The 27,216-nt window shown below is 47.3% G+C and overlaps 1 protein-coding gene and 1 long non-coding RNA gene across 2 annotated transcripts in view; one reads left to right on the top strand and one right to left on the bottom strand.

Moving 5' to 3' along the window:
* The window catches only part of LOC148125223 (uncharacterized), a 301,326-nt gene that overhangs the window by 229,283 nt on the left and 44,827 nt on the right, over positions 1–27,216 (bottom strand). The gene's annotated exons all lie outside the window — the stretch shown is intronic.
* The window catches only part of LOC113450177 (retinal guanylyl cyclase 2-like), a 41,116-nt gene that overhangs the window by 726 nt on the left and 13,174 nt on the right, over positions 1–27,216 (top strand). Inside the window, 10 exon segments of the mRNA XM_087937858.1 lie at positions 3,306–3,607; positions 5,948–6,314; positions 8,615–8,699; positions 10,872–10,968; positions 12,876–13,007; positions 16,336–16,416; positions 16,857–17,033; positions 19,794–19,944; positions 21,745–21,897; positions 25,555–25,703. Coding sequence (XP_087793984.1) covers positions 3,306–3,607; positions 5,948–6,314; positions 8,615–8,699; positions 10,872–10,968; positions 12,876–13,007; positions 16,336–16,416; positions 16,857–17,033; positions 19,794–19,944; positions 21,745–21,897; positions 25,555–25,703 — 1,694 coding nt within the window.

Here is a 27,216-nt window from a genome sequence, read left to right on the forward strand (position 1 = left end):
TTTGGAACCCAGGGTCCTTGGGGGTCTCTGAGCTTGGTAGTTTTCTTCTGGACGTTTAATTACCCAACTAGGTAGCATCATCAGTGCTAAAAGGGAGTGGGGGTTGCTCTCTGCTTATATACTGATGGCTTGCCCTGTTAGTGCGGGTGGAAGTGATCTTGGTCTTCCTCCCTCCTTTCCTCCCTCCCTTCCTCTCCTTCTATTTCCTTCCTTCCTTCTTCCTCTTCCTCTTCTTTTTCCCTTTCGCCATCTCTTTTCCTTCCTTCCTTCCTCCTATTTCTCTCCTCCCCCTCCTGTTTCCTTCCTTCCTTCTTTCTCTTCCTCTACTTTTTACCCTTTCCCATCTCTTCTTCCTTCCTTCCTTCCTTCCTTCCTTCCTTCCTTCCTTCCTTCCTTCTTTCCTTCCTTCCTCCTATTTCTCTCCTCCCCTCCTGTTTCCTTCCTTCCTTCTTTCTCTTCCTCTACTTTTCCTCTTTTCCCATCTCTTTTCCTTCCTTCCTTCCTTCCTTCCTTCCTTCCTTTCTTCCTGCCTTCCTTCCTCCTATTTCTCTCCTCCCCCTCCCGTTTCCTTCCTTCCTTCTTTCTCTTCCTCTACTTTTCCCCTTTTCCCATCTCTTTTCCTTCCTTCCTTCCTTCCTTCCTTCCTTCCTTCCTTCCTTCCTTCCTTCCTTCCTCCTATTTCTCTCCTCCCCCTCCCGTTTCCTTCCTTCCTTCTTTCTCTTCCTCTACTTTTTCCTTTTCCCCATCTCTTTTCCTTCCTTCCTTCCTTCCTTCCTTCCTTCCTTCCTTCCTTCCTTCCTCCTATTTCTCTCCTCCCCCTCCTGTTTCCTTCCTTCCTTCTTTCTCTTCCTCTACTTTTTCCTTTTCCCCATCTCTTTTCCTTCCTTCCTTCCTTCCTTCCTTCCTTCCTTCCTTCCTTCCTTCCTTCCTCCTATTTCTCTCCTCCCCCTCCCGTTTCCTTTCTTCCTTCTTTCTCTTCCTCTACTTTTTCCTTTTCCCCATCTCTTTTCCTTCCTTCCTTCCTTCCTTCCTTCCTTCCTTCCTTCCTTCCTTCCTTCCTTCCTTCCTTCCTTCCTTCCTTCCTTCCTCCCTTCCTCCTATTTCTCTCCTCCCCCTCCTGTTTCCTTCCTTCTTTCCTCCCTCCCTCTGTCCTTCCATCCCTCCCTCCCTCCCTCCCTGTGAATGTGTTAAAAGTAAGCAAATCAGATTTTGCTGACTGCAGCTTGTGACACTCTAGGACAGTGATTGCTAACCTTTTCAGCTTGGTGTGTCGAAAATCGGGTCGTGTGTCACTTCAAGAAATATCAATAATTTGGTTTATGACGGACCGGGCTGGGGGGGATCACACAGGGCCGTGAAACCCGTCTCCCTGGTCTTAGGGCTGCAGGTGCAGGATGTGGGGATCGGAAGGCCACCTTACAGGGCTGTGAACCTCACGGATCTCCTTTCCTCCTGTAGTGTTCCTGAGGTAATGAAACGGACAAACCTCAGTTTATGGCGGTTAAAACTGGTTCTCTGCTGCAAAGATCTTGCGGCAGCGGTGACAACGCGCCTCCACGCAACAAGCAGGGAGCAGGGATTGGAGACGAGCACAGGCAGCCTCTACATGTGCAGGTTTTCCCCACACCAACAGGCGTGTCAGTCAAAGTGCCTCGGCGTGTCACGAGTGACACGTGTGTCATAGGTTAGCCATCACTGCTGTAGGACACCAATGCTCAGTGGAAAAATAGAGCAAAACTCAGAAACAAGTTAGAAACGGAGTACAGGTAGTCCTGAACTTAAAACATTCATTTAGTGACCGCTTGAAGTTTTGTAGCTGGAAAAAGTGACTTAATGGCTGTTTTTCACACTTACAACCATTGCAGCCTCCCCGGGGTCATGCGATCAAAAGTCAGAGGCTTGGCAATTGCTTCATATTTATGACGGTCGCTGTGTCCCTGGGAATGGCATGATTCTCCTTTCGCGACCTTCTGACAAACAAAGTCAACGGGGAAGCCAGGATTCGCTTAACAAACCGTGTGACTCACTTAACAAGGGCGGCGATACCCTTAACAAACGTGGCAAGGAAAGTCGTAAGATGGAGCAAAACTCACTTAACCGATATCTCATGAAATTTGGGACTCAATTATGGTTGTATCGGCCGATCGATCACAAAGGGACGCGAGGCAGTGACTAGTTTTAAAGCTCTTTTTATTTCGGGTTGAATCTGCCGCCGGCTGAGCGTGCGGCGGCTTATATTGAACTGGTGCCGGGCGCCGCAGCCAATGACAACCGTTCGAATCGCCCGCGATCGGCTCGGCCAATCGCGGTCGCTTCGTAACGGCCAATCAGTGCCGCGCACTCGACCAATCCAGTTGCTGTGCGTTTGGCCAATCAGGAGTGCAGGATTCCAAGAATGCAAATGTCCATACAGAACAATTATGGTTGTATGCCAAGGACTGCCTGTAACAACGTTCAAGTCTCCCACCAAGCTTTGAAACGTTAATTGTGGGATGGATGTTCATCCTGTTGCAGGGGGTTGGAATAGAAGACCTCCAAGGTCCCTCCCAATTCTCGGTTAGTTCTGCTTTTCTTTCCCCTTTCTGTGATGACCCAAAGGGGCGTGGCACAAAGGCAACACAGTCAGGTAATCAATAAGTGTCCCTTTATTATCTCCAACTTTGCCCCCAATGTCCTGGTTACTTTCTGGCTGGAGAAAAACCTTCCCAGGAACAGCCTTGGGCTGCAGGGAATCAAGTCCAAAACATGGTCAACACAAACTGTAACTTAAACTCCAATCAAGGCAAAATGAGGTCATTAGTCCGGCAGGGCAGGAGCAAGAATTTCGGATGTGAAGACACGGCAATAACACGGTTGGGAGGATGCCAGGAGCGCAGATAACCAAAGTCAATGCAAGATAAAATCACGTTTGTTCCCAGCAGACGCCGCTCTCAGCATGCATCTCTTTTTAACTCTCATTCCCAGCTCAGCTAATGAAGGGAATCAGGGCCCTTTCCTCGCCCATAAGACATGCAACCCACATTGCTCCCTTCTCCATTCCTCCCTGCGTGCCCTAAGATGAAGAGGGAGGTGAGCCTGAGTCTTCCTCTGAATTCCCTCTCCCTTGTTCTACCTCTTCCCTGCTCTGCCCAGCCGGACTTTGCCCTTCCCCAGTTTCCTCCACAGCCAACGGAGCCACACTCCCGCTCCCTGTCGGCTGTTCTGCTTCCTCCTCCTCGGAGCCTGGATTCAGACTCTGACAGGGGCAGGACACTTCCTTTCCTGTGTAAGCAGAAAGCGTTAACCCCTTCCTTTCTTCCTCTCAGCCCTTCTCCTCTGCATGCCGTCTGCTCTCATTGGAGGGGAGGACCAAGCGGCCTTTCTAAAGAAAGCTCAGGAACTGGGACTGGCTGATGGCAGGTATGTCTTCGTGCCCTACGACACTCTCTTCTACAGGCTCCCCTACGGAAACCATTCCCACTTCCTTCTGGAAAACGATGGCGCCTTCCGGAAGGCTTATGACGCGGTGCTGACAATTACCTTGCAATCTGGAGAGTGGAATTTCTACGAAGCTTTCCGAGCGGCCAAAGAAAAAGGCGAAATAAAAGCAAATTTGGAACCAGAACAGGTCAGTCTCATCTACAGGTAGTCCTTGATTGATAAACTCCCCAAAATTGAGCCCCAAAATTTCTGGTGCTAAGCGAGGCAGGGGAGCTTTGACTCATTTTATGAACTTGCTTCATGAACGCCGTCGTTAAGTGAATTGCCATTGATGTTCAGTTAGTAACGCGGTTGTTAAGTGAATCTGGCGGCCCTTTTGATTTTGCTTGCTGGGAGGCCGCAAAAGGAGATCGCAAAACTCCTAGGACACTGCAACCGTCATAAATACGAGATGAGTTTATGTCGAGTGTCTGAGTTTTCATCACATGACCATGGGGAGACTGCAATGGTCGTAAATGTGAAGAATGGTCAAAGTCCTTTTTTTCCAACTGCCGTTGTAGCTTAAAACAGTCACTAAATGAACGGCTGTAAGTCAAAGGCTACCTGTACCTTGATGTCCTTCACTCAGTAGCTGTAATATATTTGTGAGGATGTCGTAGTCCTACCGAATTTTCAACCTGGCTGCCTTCACACAATACAACTAACCTAGTAATAGAAATCCTGCCTTTTCTGGATTCACACAGTAGCTCTAGGCAAAACCTAACCAATCTAGATAGATTGGTACCAGGTGTTCTGACCTATGCTTTCCAAAAGCATGAAGCCAACTCCTTGTCCCGACAAAACCCCTTTGGGCCAATCACCAGGAGACAGTGAGTTCTAGTCCCACCTTAGTCATGAAAGCCAATTGGGTGACTTTGAGCCAATCACCAGGAGATGGTGAGTTCTAGTCCCACCTTAGGCATGAAAGGCGGCTGGGTGACTTTGGGCCAATCACCAGGAGACAGTGAGTTCTAGTCCTGCCTTAGGCATGAAAGCCAGCTGGGTGACTTTGGGCCAATCACCAGGAGACAGTGAGTTCTAGTCCCGCCTTAGGCATGCAAGCCAGCTGGGTGACTTTGGGCCAATCACCAGGAGACAGTGAGTTCTAGTCCCACCTTAGTCATGAAAGCCAATTGGGTGACTTTGAGCCAATCACCAGGAGATGGTGAGTTCTAGTCCCACCTTAGGCATGAAAGGCGGCTGGGTGACTTTGGGCCAATCACCAGGAGACAGTGAGTTCTAATCCTGCCTTAAGCATGAAAGTCAGCTGGGTGACTTTGAGCCAATCACCAGGAGACAGTAAGTTCTAGTCCCGCCTTAGGCATGAAAGCCAGCTGGGTGACTTTGGGCCAATCACCAGGAGACGGTGAGTTCTAGTCCCGCCTTAGGCATGAAAGCCAGCTAGGTGGCTTTGGGCCAATCACCAGGAGACAGTGAGTTCTAGTCCCGCCTTAGGCATAAAAGCCAATTGGGTGACTTTGGGCCAATCACCAGGAGATGGTGAGTTCTAGTCCCACCTTAGGCATGAAAGGTGGCTGGATGACTTTGAGCCAATTACCAGGAGACAGTGAGTTCTAGTCCCGCCTTAGGCATGAAAGGCAGCTGGGTGACTTTGAGCCAATCACCAGGAGATTGCGAGTTCTAGTCCTGCCTTAGGCATGAAAGGCAGCTGGATGACTTTGAGCCAATCACCAGGAGACAGTGAGTTCTAGTCCCGCCTTAGGCATAAAAGCCAATTGGGTGACTTTGGGCCAATCACCAGGAGATGGTGAGTTCTAGTCCCACCTTAGGCATGAAAGGTGGCTGGATGACTTTGAGCCAATTACCAGGAGACAGTGATTTCTAGTCCCGCCTTAGGCATGAAAGGCAGCTGGGTGACTTTGAGCCAATCACCAGGAGACAGTGAGTTCTAGTCCTGCCTTAGGCATGAAAGGCAGCTGGGTGACTTTGAGCCAATCACCAGGAGATTGCGAGTTCTAGTCCTGCCTTAGGCATGAAAGGCAGCTGGATGACTTTGAGCCAATCACCAGGAGACAGTGAGTTCTAGTCCCTCCTTAGGCATGAAAGGTGGCTGGATGACTTTGAGCCAATCACCAGGAGACAATGAGTTCTAGTCCCACCTTAGGCATGAAAGGCGGCTGGATGACTTTGAGCCAATCACCAGGAGACAGTGAGTTCTAGTCCCGCCTCAGGCATGAAAGCCAGCTGGGTGACTTTGGGCCAATCACCAGGAGACTGGGAGTTCTAGTCCCGTCTTAGGCATGAAAGCCAGCTGGATGACTTTGAGCCAATCACCAGGCGACAGTGAGTCCTAGTTCTGCCTTAGACACGAAAGCTCCTCACAAGATTGTTGCTGTGTGAGAAAACAGGAAGAAGAAGGTGGTTTGGATATGTTTGCTACCTTGGGTTACTTGTACAAATAATAAAGGTAGGATGTAGACAAGATAAATACAAAAGCCTGTTGTTTGTGGCTTGTGTTTTTCTGCAGGTCACTCCACTTTTTGGGACAATCTATGATGCCGTTTACCTGCTTGCAAAAGTCCTAGCCAAGATAGCCCGGCCCCAAACTTCCGAAGTCTTCGGAACAAACTTGATTCATCATGTGAGAAATTTGGACTTTGCTGGCTTCAGCCACCGGATCCAAGTCGACAGCAAAGGACAGCCACTGGCCAAATACGTGATTCTGGACACGGATGGCAAAGAAAGTCACCTGTACCCCACTTACCTGTTGGCGGCACCTTCGGGCATGATTCAGCCCCTGGGGAGGGCAATCCACTTCCCTGGGGGGACATCGCCCCCAGTTGATTCGGCCTGCTGGTTTGAACCTGACGTCCTTTGCAAAAGAGATGACGCGTGTTAGTATATCCACCATTTATTTATTTGATTTGTCAATTGTTTACAAGATAATAAGTATAAGTGTATACATAGTTATGAATATATGAAATGGATACATATAAGAAAAATAAAAGAAACAATGGGACAGGGATGGTAGGCACATTGGTGCGCTTATGCACGCCCCCCAGAGACCCCTTAGGAAAGGGGTGAGGTCAATAGGAGACAGTCTAAGGTTAAAGTTTTTGGGGTTTGGGGAAGAAACCAGAGTCAGGTAGAGTATTCCAGACATTGACCACTCTGTTGCTGAAGTCGTATTTCCTGCAACCAAGTTTGATGCGATTAACCCTGAATTTGTATCTATTGTTTGCTCTTGTATTGTTATGGTTGAAGCTGAAGTATTCATTGACAGGTAAGTCATTGTGATGTGTGATTTTATATACCATACTTAGATCGGACTGAAGACGGCGTAATTCAAGGTTTTCTAGGTCTAGAATTTCAAGTCTGGTGGCATAAGGTATTCTACAACGAGTAGAGGAGTGGAGAACTCTTCTTGTGAAATATTTCTGGACTTTCTCAATTGTGCTAATATCAGATACGTAATGTGGGAAGAACAAACCATTTGCACAATGATTACCCTGCCAATAGGCCAAAAGCTTTGAGTGGTGCAGTGGCCAGGCGGTGGAAGCTCTCGCCTCACAATCAGGAGGCGGTGAGTTCGATCCCAGGTAGAGACAAATATTTCTCTCTCCCGGTACAATGAGAATATATCTTCTGAACAAAACTCCGCACTGGGGACAGGAAGGGCATCCGGCCATTAAAACACACTGCTGGCTCCTTTCAGTGGCCCAGACTCCGCCCTGCAAGGGATTATGGGGGTTGTTAAAAAAGGAGGTGATGAAATATGCCAAGAACTTTCTCCGGCTCATTTTCCTGCTTAGGGACTACCATTCCCAGTTTCCTGGAGTGCTGGGAATTGTCACTTCCATACAATTGGACGTTCTCTTTTAATGGAACAATGGCTTATAACCGTGATGGGGAACCTATGGCACATGCATCACAGGTGGGACGCAGAGCCATTTGTGCTGGCACGAGAGCTGCAGGTAAACTTACCTCACTGTGTATGTGCACTCCTCACAGCTCATTTTGGGCTGGTTGGAAGCCTTTTTCGGCCTCCCAGAGGCTTCAGGAAGGCTTCTGCAGGCTTCTGCAAGCTTTCCAGGATGAAAAATCAGGCCCATTTCATCACTTCCTGTTTTTCCGGAAATACCGGAAGTGATGAAATGGGCCTATTTTTTCAGTCTGAAAAGCCTGCACAAGCCTTCCTCAAGCCTCTGGGAGGCCGAAAAAGGCCTCAAACCAGCTGAAAAACAGCTGTGAGGCACAGTGCAGGTAAGGGGGTGGCGGGGGAGGGTGGGGATTTTGCGTGGGAATGCGTAGGGGCCGTGGGCCGATGCGCATTGTCTTCTGGGTGCTCGCACGCGCATACAAGCGCGTGCACAATTTTTTGGCACAGGAGCCCCGAAAGGTTATCCAACCACTGGTTTATAACATCTTGAAACGGGGTTACCAATCAACCAAACCACGAAGGCAATAACTTAAGCGGGGTTTTCAACAAGGGATCCTTGGCGTTCTCTGAGCTTGGTGTTTTCTGGCAGATGTTTCATCACCCAACTAGGTGACGTTATCCATGATAGAAAGGAAGAGGGTTGAGATAAAAAGAGGAGGAGGAGGAGGAGGGAGAATAACGTGGGACTGTTGGTGCTTTCTAAATTTGTTTGTTTTCTGGCAGATGTTTCATTACCCAAGTAGGTAACATCCTCAGTACTAGAAGAGGGTGGGATTTGTGGAAAGGAGGAGGAGGAAGAGGAAGAGGCGGAGGAGGAGGAGGAGGAGGAGGAGGAAGAAGGGGAGGAGGAGGAGGAGGAGGAGGAGGAAGAGGAGGAGGAGGAGGAAGAGGAGGAGGAGGACTCAGAGTGCCCTCTGAGTTTGATTGTTTTCTTACAAACATTTCATGACCCAAGCTAGGTAACTTCATCAGTGTTAGAAAGCAGCGGGGGGTTATAAACTGAGAGCAAACCCCTCTTCTTCTTCTTCCTCTTCCTCCTCCTCATAAACCCCACTCCCTTCTAGACTGAGGATGTTCCCTAGTCAGGTCATGAAACGCCTGCAAGAAATAAAGCACGCTCCAGAGAGCACCAAGGACCTCACAGTTCAACTCCCAAGTTGCAAACATTCTTCTTTACGAATGGTTGTTAAGTCGACGATTATCTGTCCTTGCCACTCTAAGCCATCGCTGTTTGATCTCTGTTTGTTTGGCCAGATCCAGGACTGCGGATCGTGATTCTACTCCTCTCACCGCCTCTCTTTCTGCTCCTCTTCGGCCTGTACCTGACATGCCTCACCAGGTCAGCATTTTTCAATGCCATTGTAACTTGGATTGGTAGGAGCTGTGCGGTGGCCTGAGAGGCGGAGCTCTCACTTCACAATCAGGAGGCCGTGAGTTCGATCCCAGGGAGAGACAGATATTTCTCTTTCCGGGAACAATGAGAATATATCTGAACAAAACTCCATACTGGCAATGGGTAGGGCATCCGGCCATTAAAACACTCTGCTGTTCGCTCCATTCAGTTGCCCAAGACTCCACCCCAACGCAAGGGATTATGGGGTCGTTAAAAGAGGATGGTGATGACGGTAACTTTGGATGGTCACTAAATGAATGATTATAAGTGGAGAGCTATCGGTATATGCTAGTTCTATTTTATAATCATTGCAATCAAGCAATGCAAAAGTTAAGATGGAAGGCGCAGCGGTGGGGTTGACACTTCGCCTTATTTGCATGGGGCCTAAAAAGCAGGAAGAGCTTCGCCCAAGTTGCTGGGGCCGCCATCTTGACTCTTTTGACCTCACCCTGCAGACAGACCCATCTTCACAAGGACATGATTGGTCTCGATCCATCCTCAAACAGGAATCCACTCCGGATTTTGCTCACGGCCAGGACCTGAGAATCCTTTATCTCTCTCTTAGGAGCCTTTCTGGGTGGCCCAATTAGCTAATGATTTCAGGAAATAAATTGTGCTAAGTAAAGACATTTCAAAGGGCAATTACTGCAAGCCAGATGCTGGGATTCCCGTGACGATTCAAGCCAGGAGAGACAATTTACTGGCTTCCTGCCTCACCTCTGAAAAATAAAAATAATAATCATAATGCAAAATTATGAACCCAGTGCAGTTGGACTCCTCCTACATCTCAGTGGTGGCTAATCCTTTTGGGCTCCTGTGCCAAAAATTGTGAGCACGCTTACTTGCTCGCGCTCGCTTGCCAGCACTCAGAAGGCAATGCATAGCTCCCCCGCATCCCCCTACGCATGCGCACACAATCCCCCCACCACCCCAGCCACATCCTGCTGCCTCCTTCCCTGTACTGCGCCTCACAGCTGATTTTGGGCTGGTTTCAGGCCTTTTTCGGCCTCCCAAAGGCTTGAGGAAGGCTTCTGCAGGCTTCTGCAAGCTTTGCAGGCCGAAAACTAGTCCCATTTCATCACTTCCTGTTTTTCCAAAAATACCGTTCATGGGCTGAATGTCATCAATCATGCTCTCCAGTTACGGGCTGGGTGTCATCAATCACATTCTCCAATTACGAGCAGGTGTCATCAATCACGTTCTCCAATTACGGGCTGGGTGTCATCGACCACATTCTCCAATTACGGGCAGGTGTCATCGACCACATTCTCCAATTACGGGCTGGGTGTCATCAACCACATTCTCCAATTACAGGCTGGGTGTCATTGACCACATTCTCCAATTACGGGCTGGGTGTCATCAACCACATTCTCCAATTACAGGCTGGGTGTCATCGACCACATTCTCCAATTACGGGCAGGGTGTCATCGACCACATTCTCCAATTACGGGCAGGGTGTCATTGATCACATTCTGCAATTACGGGCTGGGTGTCATCAACCACATTCTCCAATTACGGGCAGGGTGTCATCAATCACATTCTCCAATTACGGGCTGGGTGTCATCAACCACATTCTCCAATTACGGGCAGGGTGTCATCAATCACATTCTCCAATTACGGGCAGGGTGTCATCAATCACATTCTCCAATTACGGGCTGGGTGTCATCAATCACATTCTCCAATTACGGGCTGGGTGTCACCAGCCACGTTCTCCAGTTACGGGTTGGGTGTCACCAGCCACGTTCTCCAGTTACGGGCTGAGTGTCATCAATCACATTCTCCAATTAAAAATATTTGTGGGCAAAAGCTCTGGTATTTTAGTTACAACCTTTTAAAGATAAGAGTTGGAATGTACTTCCGTTTCCAAACTGCTGAACTGGTCTTCCATATTTCCTTCCTCTCCCCCCTCTTTTTTTATGGCAACTACTAAAACAGGCTTAGGAATGTTTGATGAGTTGACAATGGATCTGTGTCGGGGATCTTCACTACCACCTGGAGTTATTTGTAAAAATAATAACGGCGGGATCCAAATAAATAAACTGAATAAAAAACAATGCACAGTTATATGGCCACGGACAGTGGCCAAAGACTTACGCATGTTTTTGATCTCTTTTTCAGAAAGAGTAACCGCAACCGCCGATTCGTGAAAGGATCGCGGAGGCTGTTCCTGACTTTAGATGACCTAACTTTCGTGAACACCAAAATCAGTAGAATGGTAAATATCGGCGGTGATTCTCCATCATCCATAATTGTCCCAAAAGTGCTTTAAAAAAAAAAAAAAGACAACTGGACTTGCTGGTTTTTCTTTTGAAGACGTTTTCACTTCTTATCCAAGAAGCTTCTCCAGCTCTGGATGGTGAGGAAGGGAAGGATTTATCCACCTTGCAGACCAGCTGGTCATTTGCATCCTTTTAGAGGGTTGTTGAGGCCGCTTGGGGATTTATCTGTGTCCTCTGGGTCACCTGAGTGGTGCAAAATGGTTCCTGTCGCCTGCAATTTTCTCTCTGGAAATCCGTTCCTCCTCCCACACGTTCAAAGGATGTCTATCCCAAATTGTATAGTTAAAAGTCTGCAGAGATTCTCCGTCATCCAGGTCACGGTTTGTCCCAAAGGTGCTTTTTCAGGAGGCAACTGAACTTCCTTGTTTTTCCTTTTGAAAACCTTCTGCTTCTTATCCAAGAAGCTTCTTCAGCTATGACTGGATAGTGGAGAATGGAAGGATTTATACTCCTTGCAGACAAGCTGGCCGTTTGCATCCTTTGACAGAGCCGTTGAGGCCACTTGGAGGTTTACCTGTGTCCTCAAGGGTCCCCTGAGTGGTGCAGATAGGTGTGGAGCCTTCTTGGAAACTGTTGAAAGACTCCGACAGGGGTGTGACAGCCAGAAAGTCCAGTTGCCTCTTGAAAAAGATAAAAAATAAAGCACTTTTGGGACACTAGAATGGTAAGTGCTAATGGGACTGTCTCTCGCTGACACACTAAAGCGGTGTGTGCCCCGATGTCCCAAAAAATCAAGATGGTGGCAGGTTGCACCAGAGATATGTCCCTTGTTTCAGGGCCGCTGTAACTTCGAACAGTCACTGAGTGAATGGTTGTAAGCAGGGGTGGGATTCAGCAAATTTGGCGAGCTGGTAGTTCCAGCGATCATTTGGCTCCATCCACCCTCCCCTGCCCTAATCCAAGGGTCGCCAACCTTTTGGACCTCAGGGACCACCAAACTCATAAATTTAAATCCTGTGGACCAGAGACCCTGGGAAAATCTCCCCCAAAAAGTCTGCAGGAAAATCCCCCACCCCGTTTTCCTACCGATCAATCGTTCTTTATTTGGGATCGCAGGATAACCGTCTCCAGCTCCATTCTCAGGGGGAGAGAGAGAGAGAGACTTTTGGCTTTATGCAAGGAAAGCAGCAGAAGCTGCAGAAGTCTTTCTTTCTCTCACCCAAACTCCACCAGAAATGAGTCTGTGTGAGATTTGTCGCACTGGCACAGCCTCTTGGAGCAGGAGGCCTTGCAGGGTCCCAAAGATTCATTTCTGGCGGAGTTTGGGGGAGAGAAAGAAAGACTTTTGCTGCTTTCCTTGCGTGCAGCCAAAAGCAGAAGAAAAAAGCGGAAAGAACCAGCCTGGTGGCCAGACCAGACTTGTGGGGTGTGTGGGGCAAGTTCCCCCCCCTGCCCTTTCCCCCCTCCCCTCACTACCTCGTGTTGCTCTCAACGCAAGCGACACAAGCCTTGTGTTCCCACGTGGCTTGGATTAATTGCTTTGGGGGTGACATTTCTCTACGGACCTCCAAAATATTCTCGTGGACCATCAGTGGTCCCCGGCCTACTGGTTGGCAACCCCCGCCCTAGTTTGTCCTATATTTCTGTGTTTTGTAGTTTAGCTGATTTGTGTGAGCTGTTTCGCTCACCGGGGCTGCAGGAGAAGGTAAGTATTAGAGCCGAAAACGGAAGGTTCTCGAACGCTGCCTGCACGAAGCCCACGCTCACCGAACCGGTCGTCACACCGGTGGAATCCCACCACTGGTTGCAAGTCGAGGACTGTCTGTATATGTTCCTTCCCCCGTGGGTGTCCATCTTGGCTCAATTTCTGGCTTGCCTCCATTTCCATTGCTTGCCTCCACAGAGGCTAACTCTGGACAACCTCAGCGAATCAAAGAGCTGCTCCGAAGCCCACAGCCTGAGATCCGTGACTCACTCGTTGTCGGTGAAAAGCACAACTCTGACCTACGAAACCTCTAATGTGGCTGTGTATCAGGTAATGGGGAACTTGTTGAAATAGGAGCAATGAGTGTTTTTTCGAGATCCTTCTACAGCAGGGGACCCCAAACTTAGCAACTTTAAGACTTGTGGACTTCAACTCCCAGAATTCTTTATCTATCTATCTATCTATCTATCTATCTATCTATCTATCTATCTATCTATCTATCTATCTATCTATCTAGTCTGTCTATATCTAGTCTACCTATCTATCTAATCCAAGCATCCTCCATCTTGGCAAGTTTAAGACTTATGGACTTCAACTCCCAGAATTCCTGAGCTAACCTGACTGGAGAAGGAATTCTGGGAGTTGAAGTCCACAAGTCTTAAAGCTGCCAAGTTTGGAGACCTCTGTTCTACAGCAATACCAATAAAGCCCAAATTAGTGCTATATACAACAGTCGGGGCAGAGGGGAATATTAACTCTATAAGGAAGATGAGACCAAGAAAGCCTGTGTGTCATTTTATTATTGTATTGTATTGTATTGTATTGCATTGTATTGTATTGTATTGTATTGTATTGTATTGTATGCTATGCTATGCTATGCTATGCTATGCTATGCTATGCTATGCTATGCTATGCTATGCTATATTATATGTTATGTTATATTATGTTATGTTATGTTATGTTATGTTATGTTATGTTATGCTATGCTGTATTGTGTTGTGTTGTGTTGTGTTGTGTTATGTTATGTTATGTTATGTTATGTTATGTTATGTTATGTTATGTTATGTTATATATTATATTATATTATATTATATTATATTATATTATATTATATTATATTATATTATATTATATTATATTATATTATATTATATTATATTATATTATATTATATTTATTATTAATTTGTTCTGATCTAGGCTTCCCAAGATCATGAAGCCGACTCCTCGTCCTGATAAAACCCCTTTTATTTAGATTAAAGTGAATTCCTCTCCAGCAAAGTCCCAGCTAACAGTCTGTTAAGAGAGTTCACAACACCAGACCTTCATCAGGCTTGGAGAGTTGCCAGGCCAGTAGCTTCCAAACGCCACACAACGTAGCAGCAATTACTTGGCAAGAAGTCAGGAACAAATCTTCACCCTAATGAATTGAACTAATTGTCTCCTGCAACCACCACTCCCCCCCCTCACTCCTCTTTATTCCCTCTGGGAGGGGCCATTCCCCGTCCACTTGGGCCTTTACTCCCGAGTCGACCCTTGTTCTTTAACTATTCCCTTCCTCTGGCAGCTCTGCGCAAGTGCACACTGGGAACAGGCTCCAGCTGCTCTTCTGCCCCACTGATCTCCGACTCCGAAGGCAGCTGATAACTGTCAGACGGCCCTGGCCCCCACTCTGCCTCCAATGCAGAGCCCTCATCCGAGCCTTCCCCAGACTCCAGGACTGGCCCAGGTTCCTCCCCAACCTCCTCACTGTCCGAGTCTGCCACCAGCTCTGCTGGCCACAACAAAATTTACATTCCACATTCATAATTTTCATAAATAACTCAGGGCAGCAAACACGCCTAGCACTCTTCCTATTTCGTCCATATAAAAATGTGTATTTTGATTTGATTTATATATTTAGATCCCACCTTTATTATTTTTACAAGTAACTCAGCGTGATGAACCTATCCAGCACGCCTTCCTCCTTCTCTTTTCCCCACAACAATAACCCTGCGAGGTGGACTGAGAGAGAGAGGGAGTGGCCCAAAGTCACCCAGCTGGCTTTCATAGCTAAGGCAGAACTAGAACTCGCAGTCTCTTGGTCACCCAGCTGGCGGCACTAGAATTCACCATCTCCCGGTGATTGGCCTAAAGTCACCCAGCTTGCTTTCATCTGTAAAAGTGAAACTAGAACTCACCATCTCCTGGTGATTGGCCACAGTCTCCCAACTGGTTTTCATGCCTAAGGAGACACTAGAACTCACTGTCTCCTGGCGTCTAGCCTGGAGCCTTAACGACTAAAACTTTTATTGCAAAGCCATAGTAATAAAATATTTGTCTGGGCTCAATCGCCGTTTATCTTGGTAGCATCCAAGTGACCGAAGTTAAGAGTGTGCCTTACAACTGGTGTTCGCCCTTACAACTGTCATAGTGTCCTCACCATCTAAAGATCACAATTCGATTGATTAGTAACCACGTGTATTTACAAGGGTTGCAAAGTCCTGGGATCGCGGGATCACCATTGGGGACCTTCCCAGGTATCTATCTTCTGATGAGCGAAGTCGATTGGCAGAACCAAATCTGTTTGACAAGCGCACATAATGGCCACAGTGAAAGAGATTGTAAAATCGGGCACCACTCCCTAATGTCAACTCATGAAACATTCCTCTGCCTGTTTTAGTAGTTGCCATAAAAAAGGAGGGTGGGTGGGAGGAAGAAAATATGGAAGAGCAGTGCAGCAGTTTGGAAGCGAAAGTACATTCCAACTCTTTATCTTTAAAAGACTGTAACTAAAATACCAGAGCTTTTACCCACGAGTATATTTAATTGGAGAACATGATTGATGACATCCAGCCTATGAACGGGGTCAATTGGAGAATCTGATTTATGACACACCCAGGGAGGAGGAGGGAAAACAGGGTCACAGGGGACTATAAATTACATTTGCCAGAGTTGGCTTCTTACAGAGCAGTGCCAGGATGTCTCCTCTAATAAACCCTTTGAACTTTTTTTGAAGTTTGGCTCGAGAATCATGATTTAACTAGGGCGATTGCTGGAATCCTGACACCTTAGTTCTGTGATGGCAAACCACAGCTGGCATGCAGAGACATTTGTGTGGGCATGCAAACCCCAACCAAACGTTCCTGTAGTGCGCCATAAATTTCCGGAAGTGCTGAAACGGGCTCATTTCCAGCCTCCCGAGGTTCTGGAGGCTTCCCTCAAGCCTCCGGGAGGGTAAAAACTGCCTCCCCCGAGGTCCACAGGCCCTCCGGAGGCTGAAAACGGGCACTTCTGGTATTTCCGGTTATTTCTGGGAGGCCCATTTTTCGGCCTTCCAAGGCTGCAGAGGCTTCCCTCGAGCTTCCAAGGGTGAAAGGCCTCAAACAAGCCATTTGAAAATCAGCACGCTCATGCACAGCATAGGTAAGGGGACGGGGCAGGGGTGTTGCACACGCATGTGCAAGGGGATGGGTGCCTTGCATTGTGGGTGCCAGCACGCTCACACACACTATTGCGCACATGCACATTTTCGGCACACCATGACAAAAAGTTCACCATCACTTCCTAAGCGATTTAACAATGAATGATTTCTTATTGAAGGAAGTTCTGGCCATAAGTCAAGGACTAGCCATAGTTACGTGCACTTTGGTTTAAAAAGTTTTGCTCTGCTTGGACAGGGTGACTGGGTATGGCTGAAAAAACTGGAGGCTGAAGTGATCACCGAATGGAAGCAACGGGCAACCTATGTGCTGATCAAGGTACTGTACGTAGATAGGTGTTCTGACTCACGCCCTTTTTCAACAAATCAAACACAATCCAAACCTTTTAATGCTTCTGCAAAATAATTAACTGGGATAAGCACAAGCCTTGCCAAACTGTGCGAGACTTGCCAAAAGATAACAGACAAGAAATAATTTGCAATACAAGAATCTTCAAATATAAACTCAGGATACTAGAATGTTCCCGAGGCTGGAGTTTCAAAACGTCTTTGCCTTCTGCAAAGTATGTTCCTTTCACAGCTGGCTTTTGCCCTCTTGAAGGAGGGGCCGTTACCTTGCAGCCTTACTCCTGAGTCGCCCGTGCCGCTGCAGCTGCTCTTTCCTACGAGCAACCCTACGCGTGCACGCGCACTTGGCACAGGCTCCTCGAGAACCTCCTCATCGCGGCTGTCCTCCTTTTTTTTTTGATTTGTCTGCAGATGAGGGAGTTACACCATGAAAATGTGAACCCATTTCTAGGTCTTTTATCCGACACGGGACTCTCCGCGGTTGTGATGGACTTCTGTTCCAGGGGAAGCCTCCAGGACTTGCTACAAAACATGGACATAAAGCTGGACTGGATGTTTAAATCATCCCTTTTGTTGGATTTAATTAAAGTAAGTCTCCCTCTGATTTCTTAACGTGCTGCTACCATAAGGTTCTACATTATGCAAAAAACCCAAAATGCACAGGTACAATACAGGTGCTACTTTGCTCAATAGTAGTAACCGTGAAAGGGATCTCAAAGTCCTAGTGGACAATCATTGAAATATGAGTCAGCCGTGTGCGGCAGCTGCCCAAAAAGCCAACACAATTCTAGGCTGCATAAACAGAGGGATAGAATCAAGATCATGTGAAGTGTTAATCCCACTTTATAAGGCCCTGGTAAGGCCACACTTGGAATAGGGCATCCAGTTTTGGTCACCACGATGTCAAAAAAGAGGTGGAGACTCTGGAAAGAGTGCAGAGAAGAGCAACAGGGAGGATTAGGGGATTGGAAACTAAAACAGATGAAGAACGGTTGCAGAAATTGGTTATATCTAGTCTAATGAAAAGAAGGCCTAGGAGAGACATGATAGCAGTCTTCCAATATCTCAGGGGCTGCCCCAAAGAAGAGGCAGTCAAGCTATTCTCCAAAGCACCTGAAAGGCAGGACAAGAAGCAACGGATGGAAACTAATCAAGGAGAAAAGCAACCTAAAACTAAGGAGAAATTCCCTGAAAGTGAGGACAACTAATCAGTGGATCTACTTGCCACCAGAAGTTGTGGGTACTTCATCATTGGAGGGTTTAAAAAGAAATTGGACAAGTATTTGCATGGGGTGGTAGAGGTTATCCTGCCTGAGCAGGGGGTTGGACTAGAAGACCTCCAAGGTCCCTTCCAACTCTTATAAAGAGTGAAAGTCTGTTTCACCCAGATGTAAAATTCAGTGCTGTGTGTCCTTCAGATATGATAAGTAATCCTCAAGGAAACGAGATGTTGGGTAGTCCTCAAGTTATGACTGTAACTGAGCCTGCCCTTTAATGGTTGTAAGTCGCAATGGTTGTGACTGACCTGATTTTATATTTTTGTGGTAGTTGTTAAGGGAAGACAACTCTTGAGTGAGACCCTACCTCTAATCCCAAAGAGTTAGACATGGTCAAGTCATTTATGGATGCCCAACCGTCCTGCTTAAAGCAGCTTTCCAGCTTGCAAAAGGCCCCTAAAATTCTTGGATGCAACTTCAATGAGTAGTCCTTAGTGGGTCTAAGTCTACGTGGAGGGAAGTAAGCGGTGGGGTGCCACAAGGTTCCGTCTTAGGCCCAGCCAGGACTCTTCAGTATCTTTATTAATGTCTTAGATGAGGGAATAGAAGGGGAACTTACCAGATTTGCAGATGATACTAAGCTGGCAGGAATAGCCAACACCCAAGAAGATAGGCTCAAGATCCAGGTGGATCTTGACAGACTTGAACCCTGGGCTCTATCGAACAAAATGAAATTCAACGTGGAGGAAAGTAAAGTCCTACACTTAGGCAAGAAAAACCCAAAGGACACGTATAGACTGGGTGAAACCAGGCTTAGTAGCAGGAACTGTGAGAGGGAACTTGGAGTCTTAGTGGACAACCAGCTAAATAGGAGCCAGCCGTGTGCAGCAGCAGCCAAAAAAACCAATGCAATCCTAAATTGCATTCACAGAGGGATACAGTCGAGATCAAGGGAGGTACTAATACCACTCTATAAAGCCTTAGTAAGACCACACCTAGAGTACTGCATGCAGTTTTGGTCACCACACTATAAAAAAAGATATTGAGACTCTAGAAAAAGTGCAGAGAAGAGCAACCAGGGTGATTTTAGGGGACTGGAGGCTAAAACATACAACGAACGGTTGCAGGAACTGGGCCTGGCTAGTCTAGGGAAGAGAAGGACCAGGGGAGACATGATAGCGGTCTTCCAATATTTGAGGGGCTGCCACAGGGAGGAGGAAGGGGTCAAGCTATTTTCTAAAGCGAGACAAGGAATAATGGATGGAAACTGAACCAGGAGAGATTTAACCTGGAAATAAGGAGAAAGTTTCTGACAGTGAGAACAATCAACCCATGGAACAGTTTCCAGAAGTTGTGGGAGCTTCATCCTTGGAAGCTTTCAAGAGGAGACTGGGCTGCCATTTGTCAGAAATGGTGTAGGGTCTCCTGCTTGGGTGGGGTTGGACTAGATGACCTACAAGGCCCCTTCCAACTCTGATTATCTGTTATTTCTTTCAGCCGAGGAAATGTCCATCAGAATCCATCATAGTAACGGTGTTTAATGCATCAAATGTAAATATAACTCTGAATTTAAACGAAAGGTGTGTCCATAAAAGTGTCCAATGCAACCATGGCTGCCATCTTATTTTGGTTGACACTGGATGGTTCTGGAGCCAAACATTTAAATTTTGTCTTATCCCTGCCAATCCTTTAGCCCCCGTCCTCATTTTGCAGCATAACCCATCATCCTCTTTCAATCCATTGCGGGTGTGGAGTCTGGGCAACTGAACGGAGCTAGCAGAGCGTTTTAGTGGCCAGATGCCCTTCCTGTCACTAATGTGGAGTTTTTCCTCCAGAAGATATATTCTCATATCTGCCTCTACCTAGGATTGAACTTTCAGCCTCCTGATTGTGAGGCGAGAGCTTCACCTTTAGGACAACGCACCACTGAGTGGCATCCCCGACCGTCCACTCTGTAAAAGGATAACCGTGTCCCTCTTTAAAAACCAGTTTGCCCTGGTCCAGTTGAGGTAAAAAATCCCGCCGCCATCTTGTGGGCTGATTTCTGAAGGCTGATTTTATTTTTCTTCTTCCGTGTTTCTTCTGTTGGCCAAAGCAGAAAATGCCCAAAGTTTTTCTTTTTCTTTTCCAGGGCATGAAATACTTACACAACCTGGACATTAGCCATGGACGCCTGAAATCTCGCAACTGTGTGGTGGATGGACGGTTTGTGTTGAAAATCACCGATTACGGCTACGGTGAGCTAATGGCAGCCCAAGGCATCTCCCAGGATCCGGCCTCTGCAGAAAGGTATCTCTCTCTCTCTCTCTCTCTCTCTTCTCTTCCTCCATCTCTCTCTCGCCCCTACCTCTCTCTCCCTCTACCTTTCTTCCTCCTTCTCTCTCTTTTCTTCCCAATCATCTCTCTCCCTCCCCTCCCTCTCTCCCTCCCTCTCTCTCCCTCCTTCTCTCTCCTTCTCTCCCTCTCTCTCTCCTTCCCTCTCCCTCCCTCACCCCCTCCCTCCTTCCCTCTCCCCTCCCTCTCCCTCTCCTTCCCAACCCCCCTCTCTCCCTCTCTCCCTTTCTCCCTCTCTCTCCCTCCCCTTCTCCCTCTCTCTCCCTCCTTCTCTCTCCTTCCCTCCATCTCCCTCTCTCTCCCTCCCTCCCTCTCTCTCCCTCCTTCTCTCCCTCTCCCTCTCCCTCCCTCCCTCTCCCTCCTCTCCCTCTCCCTCTCTTCCTTCCCTCTCCCTCCCTCACCCCTCCCTCCTCTCCCTCCCCTCCCTCTCCCTCTCCCTCTCCTTCCCCTCCCTCTCTCTCCCTCTCTCCCTTTCTCCCTCTCTCTCCCTCCCCTTCTCCCTCTCTCTCCCTCCTTCTCCTCCCCTTCCCTCCATCTCCCTCTCTCTCCCTCCCTCCCTCTCTCTCCCTCCTCCTCTCCCTCTCCCTCTCCTCTCCTCCCTCCTCTCCTCTCTCTCCTCCCTCTCCCTCTCTCTCCTCTCCTTCTCTCCTTCCCTCCCTCCCTCTCTCTCCCTCTCCCCTCTCTCTCCTCTCCCTCCATCTCTCCTCTCTCTCCCTCCCTCTCCCTCTCTCCTTCCTTCTCTCCTTCCCTCCCTCTCCTCTCCCTCCCTCTCCCTTCTCCCTCTCTCTCCCTCCCTCTCCCTCTCTCTCTCTCCTTCCTCCATCTCCCTCTCTCTCTCCCTCCCTCCCTCTCTCTCCCTCCTTCTCTCCCTCTCCCTCCCTCCCTCTCCTCCCTCTCCTCCCTCTCTCTCCCTCCCTCTCCCCTCCCTCTCCCTCTCTCTCCTTCCCTCTCCCTCTTCTCCCTCTCTCTCCCTCCTTCTCTCGCCTTCTCTCCCTCTCTTTCCTTCCCTCCCTCTCCCTCTCCCTCTCCTTCCCAACCTCTGCTAGTACTTCTCTAGAAATAGATCAGACGACCATTTAGATGACTTTTCTGCTTGAAAAACATCAAAGGAGGGGACGGAAAAGAGGAAAGAAGGAAAGGAAGGAAGGAGGGAAGGGAAAAAGGAGGGAAGAAGCAAGGAGGGAAAAAAAGGAAAGAAGGAAAAGGGGGAGAGAAGGGAACGGAAGAGGGAGAGAGGGAAGAAAAGAGGAGGGATAAGGGAGGGAAGAAGCAAAGAACGAAAGAAAGAAGAAAGGAAAGAAGGGAACGGAGGAGAGAAGGGAACGGAAGACAGAGGGAGAGAGGAAGGGAGGAAGGAAGGAAGGAAAGAGAGGAGAAAAGGGGAAGGGCAAGGGAGGAAGGACTGAGAGATAAAGGAAAGTATCTTAATTATCCTCATGTTTTCAGCGGCCTTAAATCCACCTAGAAAAGAAACCAGAAAAAAAAACAATAAAAACCTAAAAAGTTCAAATGAGCAAATGCACGAATAACTTTCAATCCCAGAATGCTTTGCACGGAAGCAACAGTACTCAAAACAAGGATGGAACTCTTTCAAATTGGCAATGTTGGGAAAACGTAACCTATAATGAGCAGCTATCCAACATTTTAATCTGTATTGCAAGAGCCAGGCTAAAAAGAACAATTATCTTCCTGCAACCAATTGCTGACTCACGAGGTCCATGTTTTAATTAAACTTTTTTTTTTATTTAAAGAATTGCTCTGGACCGCTCCTGAATTACTGAGGGAGCCCGAGGCCAACCCCAAGGGCACCTTGCAAGGAGACGTGTTTAGTTTTGCCATTATTCTGCAAGAAGTGATTCTCCGCGGGCCTCCCTATTGCACGATGGAACTGACAGCTGAAGGTGAGCTACTGTCAGACCCGCCTCAGTTTAGATGTTTAGGAAAGAAAGACCCTCGACTCCACTTGATTAAAGTGAGAGGGTTTTTTTTTTTACTAGACACAAGGACAGTTTTTCCCCCAAAGGCCATCACTCTGCTAAACAAATAATTCCCTCGACCCTGTCCAACTATTGACAAAGTCTGCATTACTATTACTATTAATCTTCTCATCACTCCTTATCACCCGTCCCCTCCCACTTGTGACTGTAGGACTGTAACCTTGTTGCTTGTATCCTAACGATTTTTATTGTTTCCTAGTATGATTTGATTGCTTATTGTACCCTAGGACTATTATTAGGTGTTGTACCTGATGATTCTTGACTCTTGACGAAGGTCTCTTTTCTTTTATGTACACTGAGAGCATTTGCACCAAGACAAAATCCTTGTATGTACAATCGCACTTGGCCAATAAAGAATTCTATTCTATTCTATTCTATTCTATTCTATTCTATTCTATTCTATTCTATTCTATTCTATTCTATAAAAGTTAGGAGAAAAGGAGAAGAGAGAGCTAAATTTTCAAGATCAGGAAGAAAGTGTTGTACCTGATGATTCTTGATTCTGGACGAATGTTTATTTTCTTTCATGTACACTGAGAGCATTTGTACCAAGACAAATTCCTTGTGTGTCCAATCACACTTGGCCAATAAAGAATTCTATTCTATTCTATTCTATTCTATTCTATTCTATTCTATTCTATTCTATTCTATTCTATTCTATTCTATTCTATAAAGGTTAGGAGAAAAGGAGAAAAGGAGAAGAGAGAGCTAAATTTTCAAGATCAGGAAGTAAGTGTTGTACCTGATGATTCTTGACTCTGGACGAATGTCTCTTTTCTTTCATGTACACTGAGAGCGTTTGCACCAAAGACAAATTCCTTGTGTGTCCAATCGCACTTGGCCAATAAAAGAATTCTATCTAAAGTTAAGTGGTTGCAGAGAAAGTAATGCTAGTCTGAACATCGCTGTGGAACGATTCCACTTTCCTCCACTTTCCATGGCTCTCCCCTCCTTGACCAGTCCATCAGTGTCCAATGGGATGCCTATTTGGATGTTTGAGTACAGCTCGGTGTCAGGGTTCCAAAGATTGCCCTAATTAAATCATGAGCGTCGAGCCAAGCCTCAAAAGAATCCAAAAGATTTATTAAGAGCAATATGTCTGGCACTAACCTGTATGAAGCCAACTCTGAGACATGTAATTTACTATCACCTGTGACCCTGTTTCCTCCCCACACACCCTTGGGTGTGTCACAAATCAGATTCTCCAACGAAACACATTCACACAGACTGGGTGTCATCAATCACACTCTCCAATGAAGGATTTTCGAGGGCGGAAGATCCAGTAGCCTAGGCTACAATCGTCACAAGATAAGCGTGGAATGTGCTTCTGGACACTGCTCCCTAAGGCCTCCCCCCCGCCTTCTTATGGCAACTTGGAAAGAGGCATAGGAACGATTTACGAGTTGGCCATCGGATGTTTGGCGCTGCTCACTGCAGTTTCATATTTGGTTCCCCAGCTAGGTGTCCTTGGAGGCTGGTTCATTCTGTGTTGTGGTTAGCCAGATGCAGGTGCGGACAGCTGAGGAGAGTGAGGACTCAGATGGGGGGCCAGGACCAGTAGGGAGTGGACTGCTGCCTTCAGAGATTGTGGGGGTTGGCAGCAGCGATGAGGAGGTTCCCGAGAAGCCTGTGCCAAGTGCGCGTGTGTGCAGGGTTGCTTGCAGGAAAGAGCAGCTGCAACAGCACAGGTGACTTGGGAGTAAGGCTGCAAGGGTAAGGCTGTATGGCCCCTCCTTCAAGAAGATAAAAGGCAGCTGTGAAGCGGACCTTCTTTGCAGGAAGCAAAGACGTTTTGAAACTCAGCCTTGTGGACATTCCAGTATCTTAAGTTGGCATTTGAAGACTCTTGTGTTGTAAAATATTTCTTATCTGTTATTCTTGGCAGTCTCGCACAGTTTTGGCAAGGTTTGTGGTTTATCAAAGTTAATTAGTTTGCAGCAGCCTTTTAACCGGGGATTCGTAAGACTCATTAAAAGGTTTCTGTTCCCTTTGTCTTATTGGAAAAGAGTTTGGGTCAGAACATTCTGGCTTGGCACCTCTGGTTCTCACTAACATGTCACCCAGGCCAAGCCTCCTGTCTTCTGATTCCCAGACCCACCTGTGAACTACCCCAAATTCCTTCCCCCACCCTGGCAATTTATGGCAGGGTGCTAGCAAAGTGAAGAAGCTGAAGAGGGCAGACCTGACAGCTATCTTGCTGTTCAAAAGTTTTTTACAACTCCTAAAGTCCTCTTTTAACTCCATATTATAGGTAGTCCTTGTCTTATGACCACAATTGAGCCCAAGACAGCTGTTAAGTGAGTTTTGCCTCATTTTACAGCCTTTCTTGCCACCGTTGTTAAGCGAATCATGCAGTCATTAAGCAAATCTGGTTTCCTCATCAGCTTTGCTTCTCGGAAGATTACAAAATGGTGATCACATGACCCCAAGACACTGCAACTGTTGTAAATAACATGATGGTTGCCACAGGCCTGAATTTTGATCCCGTGACCCTGGGGATGCTGCAGTGGTTGTAAATCAAATTTTTTTCAGAGCCGTTGTGACTTTGAACGGTCAGTAAACAAATGGTTATAAGTCAAGGACTACCTGTACTGTAGAGCTGTTGGTAATTCAGAGCTTCAGGACCAAGGACAGCACCATAGCTCTCTCTTGCATATTTGGGCCTTCTAAATCAGAGCTGTCCAACCTTGTTAAGATCGGTGGACTTCAAGTCCTAGAATTCCTCAGCCAGCCATGCTGAGGGCCTCGTGGTAGGCCTGACCCTGAGGCTTCCATAGATCAGGGCTCTCCAGCCTTGGCTACTATAAGAGTTGCAGACTTCAAGTCCCAGAATTCCTCAGCCAGCCATGCTGAGGGCCTTATGGCAGGCCTGGCCCTGAGGCTTCCTTAGATCAGGGCTCTCCAGCCTTGGATACTATAAGAGTTGCGGACTTCGAGTCCCAGAATTCCTCAGTCAGCCATGTTGCGGGCCTTATGGCAGGCCTGGCCCTGAGGCTTCCTTAGATCAGGGCTCTCCAGCTTTGGCTACTATAAGAGTTGCGGACTTCAAGTCCCAGAATTCCTCAGCCAGCCATGCTGAGGGCCTCGTGGTAGGCCTGACCCTGAGGCTTCCATAGATCAGGGCTCTCCAGCCTTGGCTACTATAAGAGTTGCGGACTTCAAGTCCCAGAATTCCTCAGCCAGCCATGCTGAGGGCCTCATGGTAGGCCTGACCCCGAGGCTTCCTTAGATCAGGGCTCTCCAGCCTTGGCTACTATAAGAGTTGCGGACTTCAAGTCCCAGAATTCCTCAGCCAACCATGCTGAGGGCCTTATAGTAGGCCTGGCCCTGAGGCTTCCTTAGATCAGGGCTCTCCAATCTTGGCAACCTTAAGACTTGTGGACTTCAAGCCCCAGAATTCATCTCTCCGATAACTCTGTTTGCACAATACCTTTACGTTATACACCGAATTAACCCGTTTTTCGATGACTGAGAAAACACACAAAGCTATACCGTCTGTCCTCTTGGGAAGAGAGGAATTATTCATGTGCGAACCTTCCTTGTGGTTTTTCTTTGGCCCAGAGATTATAAGCAAACTGAAGCACCCCATGATGTTGTTTCGTCCAAGTGTTGCCCTGGAAAATACCCCTTTGGAATATATCCAGCTGATGAAGCAGTGCTGGAGTGAAGTGCCCAACCGAAGGCCGACGTTTGACAAGATCTTTGAACGGGTGTGTATAAAAAAAAAAAAACCTGTAGAAGATGTTTTATAGACGTCACTTTGCGCCAGCAAAACTAGCAAAGATGTTCAAAGGTAAACCAGCCAAATGCTGGAAATGCCACCAGAGACCTGGAACATATTTCCATATGTGGTGGTCTTGTACTGAAGCTAAAAGATATTGGACAGAAATAAAAAGAACAGGTGTGTTTACTTATTATACAGAGTTTAAATTTATTTATTTATTATCCTGTTTGAGCGGGGTGGACGGGGGTGGACTAGTGTTTACTTATTATACGGAGTTTAAATTTATTTATTAATTATCCTGCTTGAGCCGGGGGGGTGGGGTTGGACTAGAAGAACTCCAAGGTCCCTTCCAACTCTGTTATTCTGTTCTGTTATCATAAACTTTGAATGGTCGTTTAGCAGCCGGTCATAATTTGAGGACTACCTGCCGATGCAAGTGAGATACTAGGAGGAAGTTCTCGTGGTGGCAAGAAATGTTAGCCAGTGGAACTGACTGACACAAGAAGTTTGTCAGGACTCCGGCAGTTGCTCCAATTAAATCATGAGCCTCGAGCCACGCTCCCAAAACTAAAGAGGATTTATTTGAAGTTAACATTCTACATCCGGCACTAACCTGGGCGTAGCCAACTCTGAGATATATAATTCGCTGTCACCCTTGATCCTGGTCTCCCCCGCCCCCACCCCTCTGGGTGTATCATCCAACGAAACACATCCATAGCCAAGAGTCATCAATCATGCTCTCCAATTAGACTTTTGCACCGCAGAAGCTTCAGTCATCCAATCAGTCTTTGAAGAAAATATGAATGGAATGTACTTTCGATTCCACACTGCCGCCTTCTCTCTGAAAGTCCCCCCTTCTTTCTGTTGTCAACTATAAAACGTGTATACAAAATGTTTTATGTGTTGACATTCGGCTCCCCTCACTTCTTGAAGGTGACCTGAAGGTGGACAAAGTTAAGTATTCTCTCTTTCACTGGAGATCTCCAGAGAAGTTGGAAGCTTATCTGACAGAGACGGTCTAAGTGCAGGGGTGTCCAACCTTAGCAACTTTAAAATGTGTGGAGCAGAGCTGGTATCCGGCCGGTTCTGACCAGTTCTGGAGAACCGGTAGCGGAAATTTTGAGTAGTCTGGAGAACTGGCAAATCCCACCTCTGACTGGCCCCACCCCCATCTATTCTCCGCCTCCCAAGTCCCAGCTGATCAGTTGGGTCTTCTTTGGTTGTCCTGCATAGGAGAATGGAGCTGGAAAGCAGGTTAAGTGGGGTGGGGAGGGAAGGGGGATTTTGCAGGTATCCTTCCTTCCCCTGCCATGCCCACGGAACCGGTAGTAAAAAATTAGGAATTCCACCACTGGTGTGGAGAGTAGACAGCGAGAGTCATGAGACTAAATATGACTGATGTAGAGAGGTATAAGACCCCAAGGGAGGAACAAGGAGGCATATTGGTCAAAAAGTCAGCAAGAGTTGAAATACTAAAAAGAATAAGAGCCGATGGATAG

Source organism: Pseudonaja textilis, chromosome 7 (assembly GCF_049901715.1).
Source record: "Pseudonaja textilis isolate UNSWEBS1 chromosome 7, rPseTex1.2, whole genome shotgun sequence".
Taxonomy (NCBI): domain Eukaryota; kingdom Metazoa; phylum Chordata; class Lepidosauria; order Squamata; family Elapidae; genus Pseudonaja; species Pseudonaja textilis.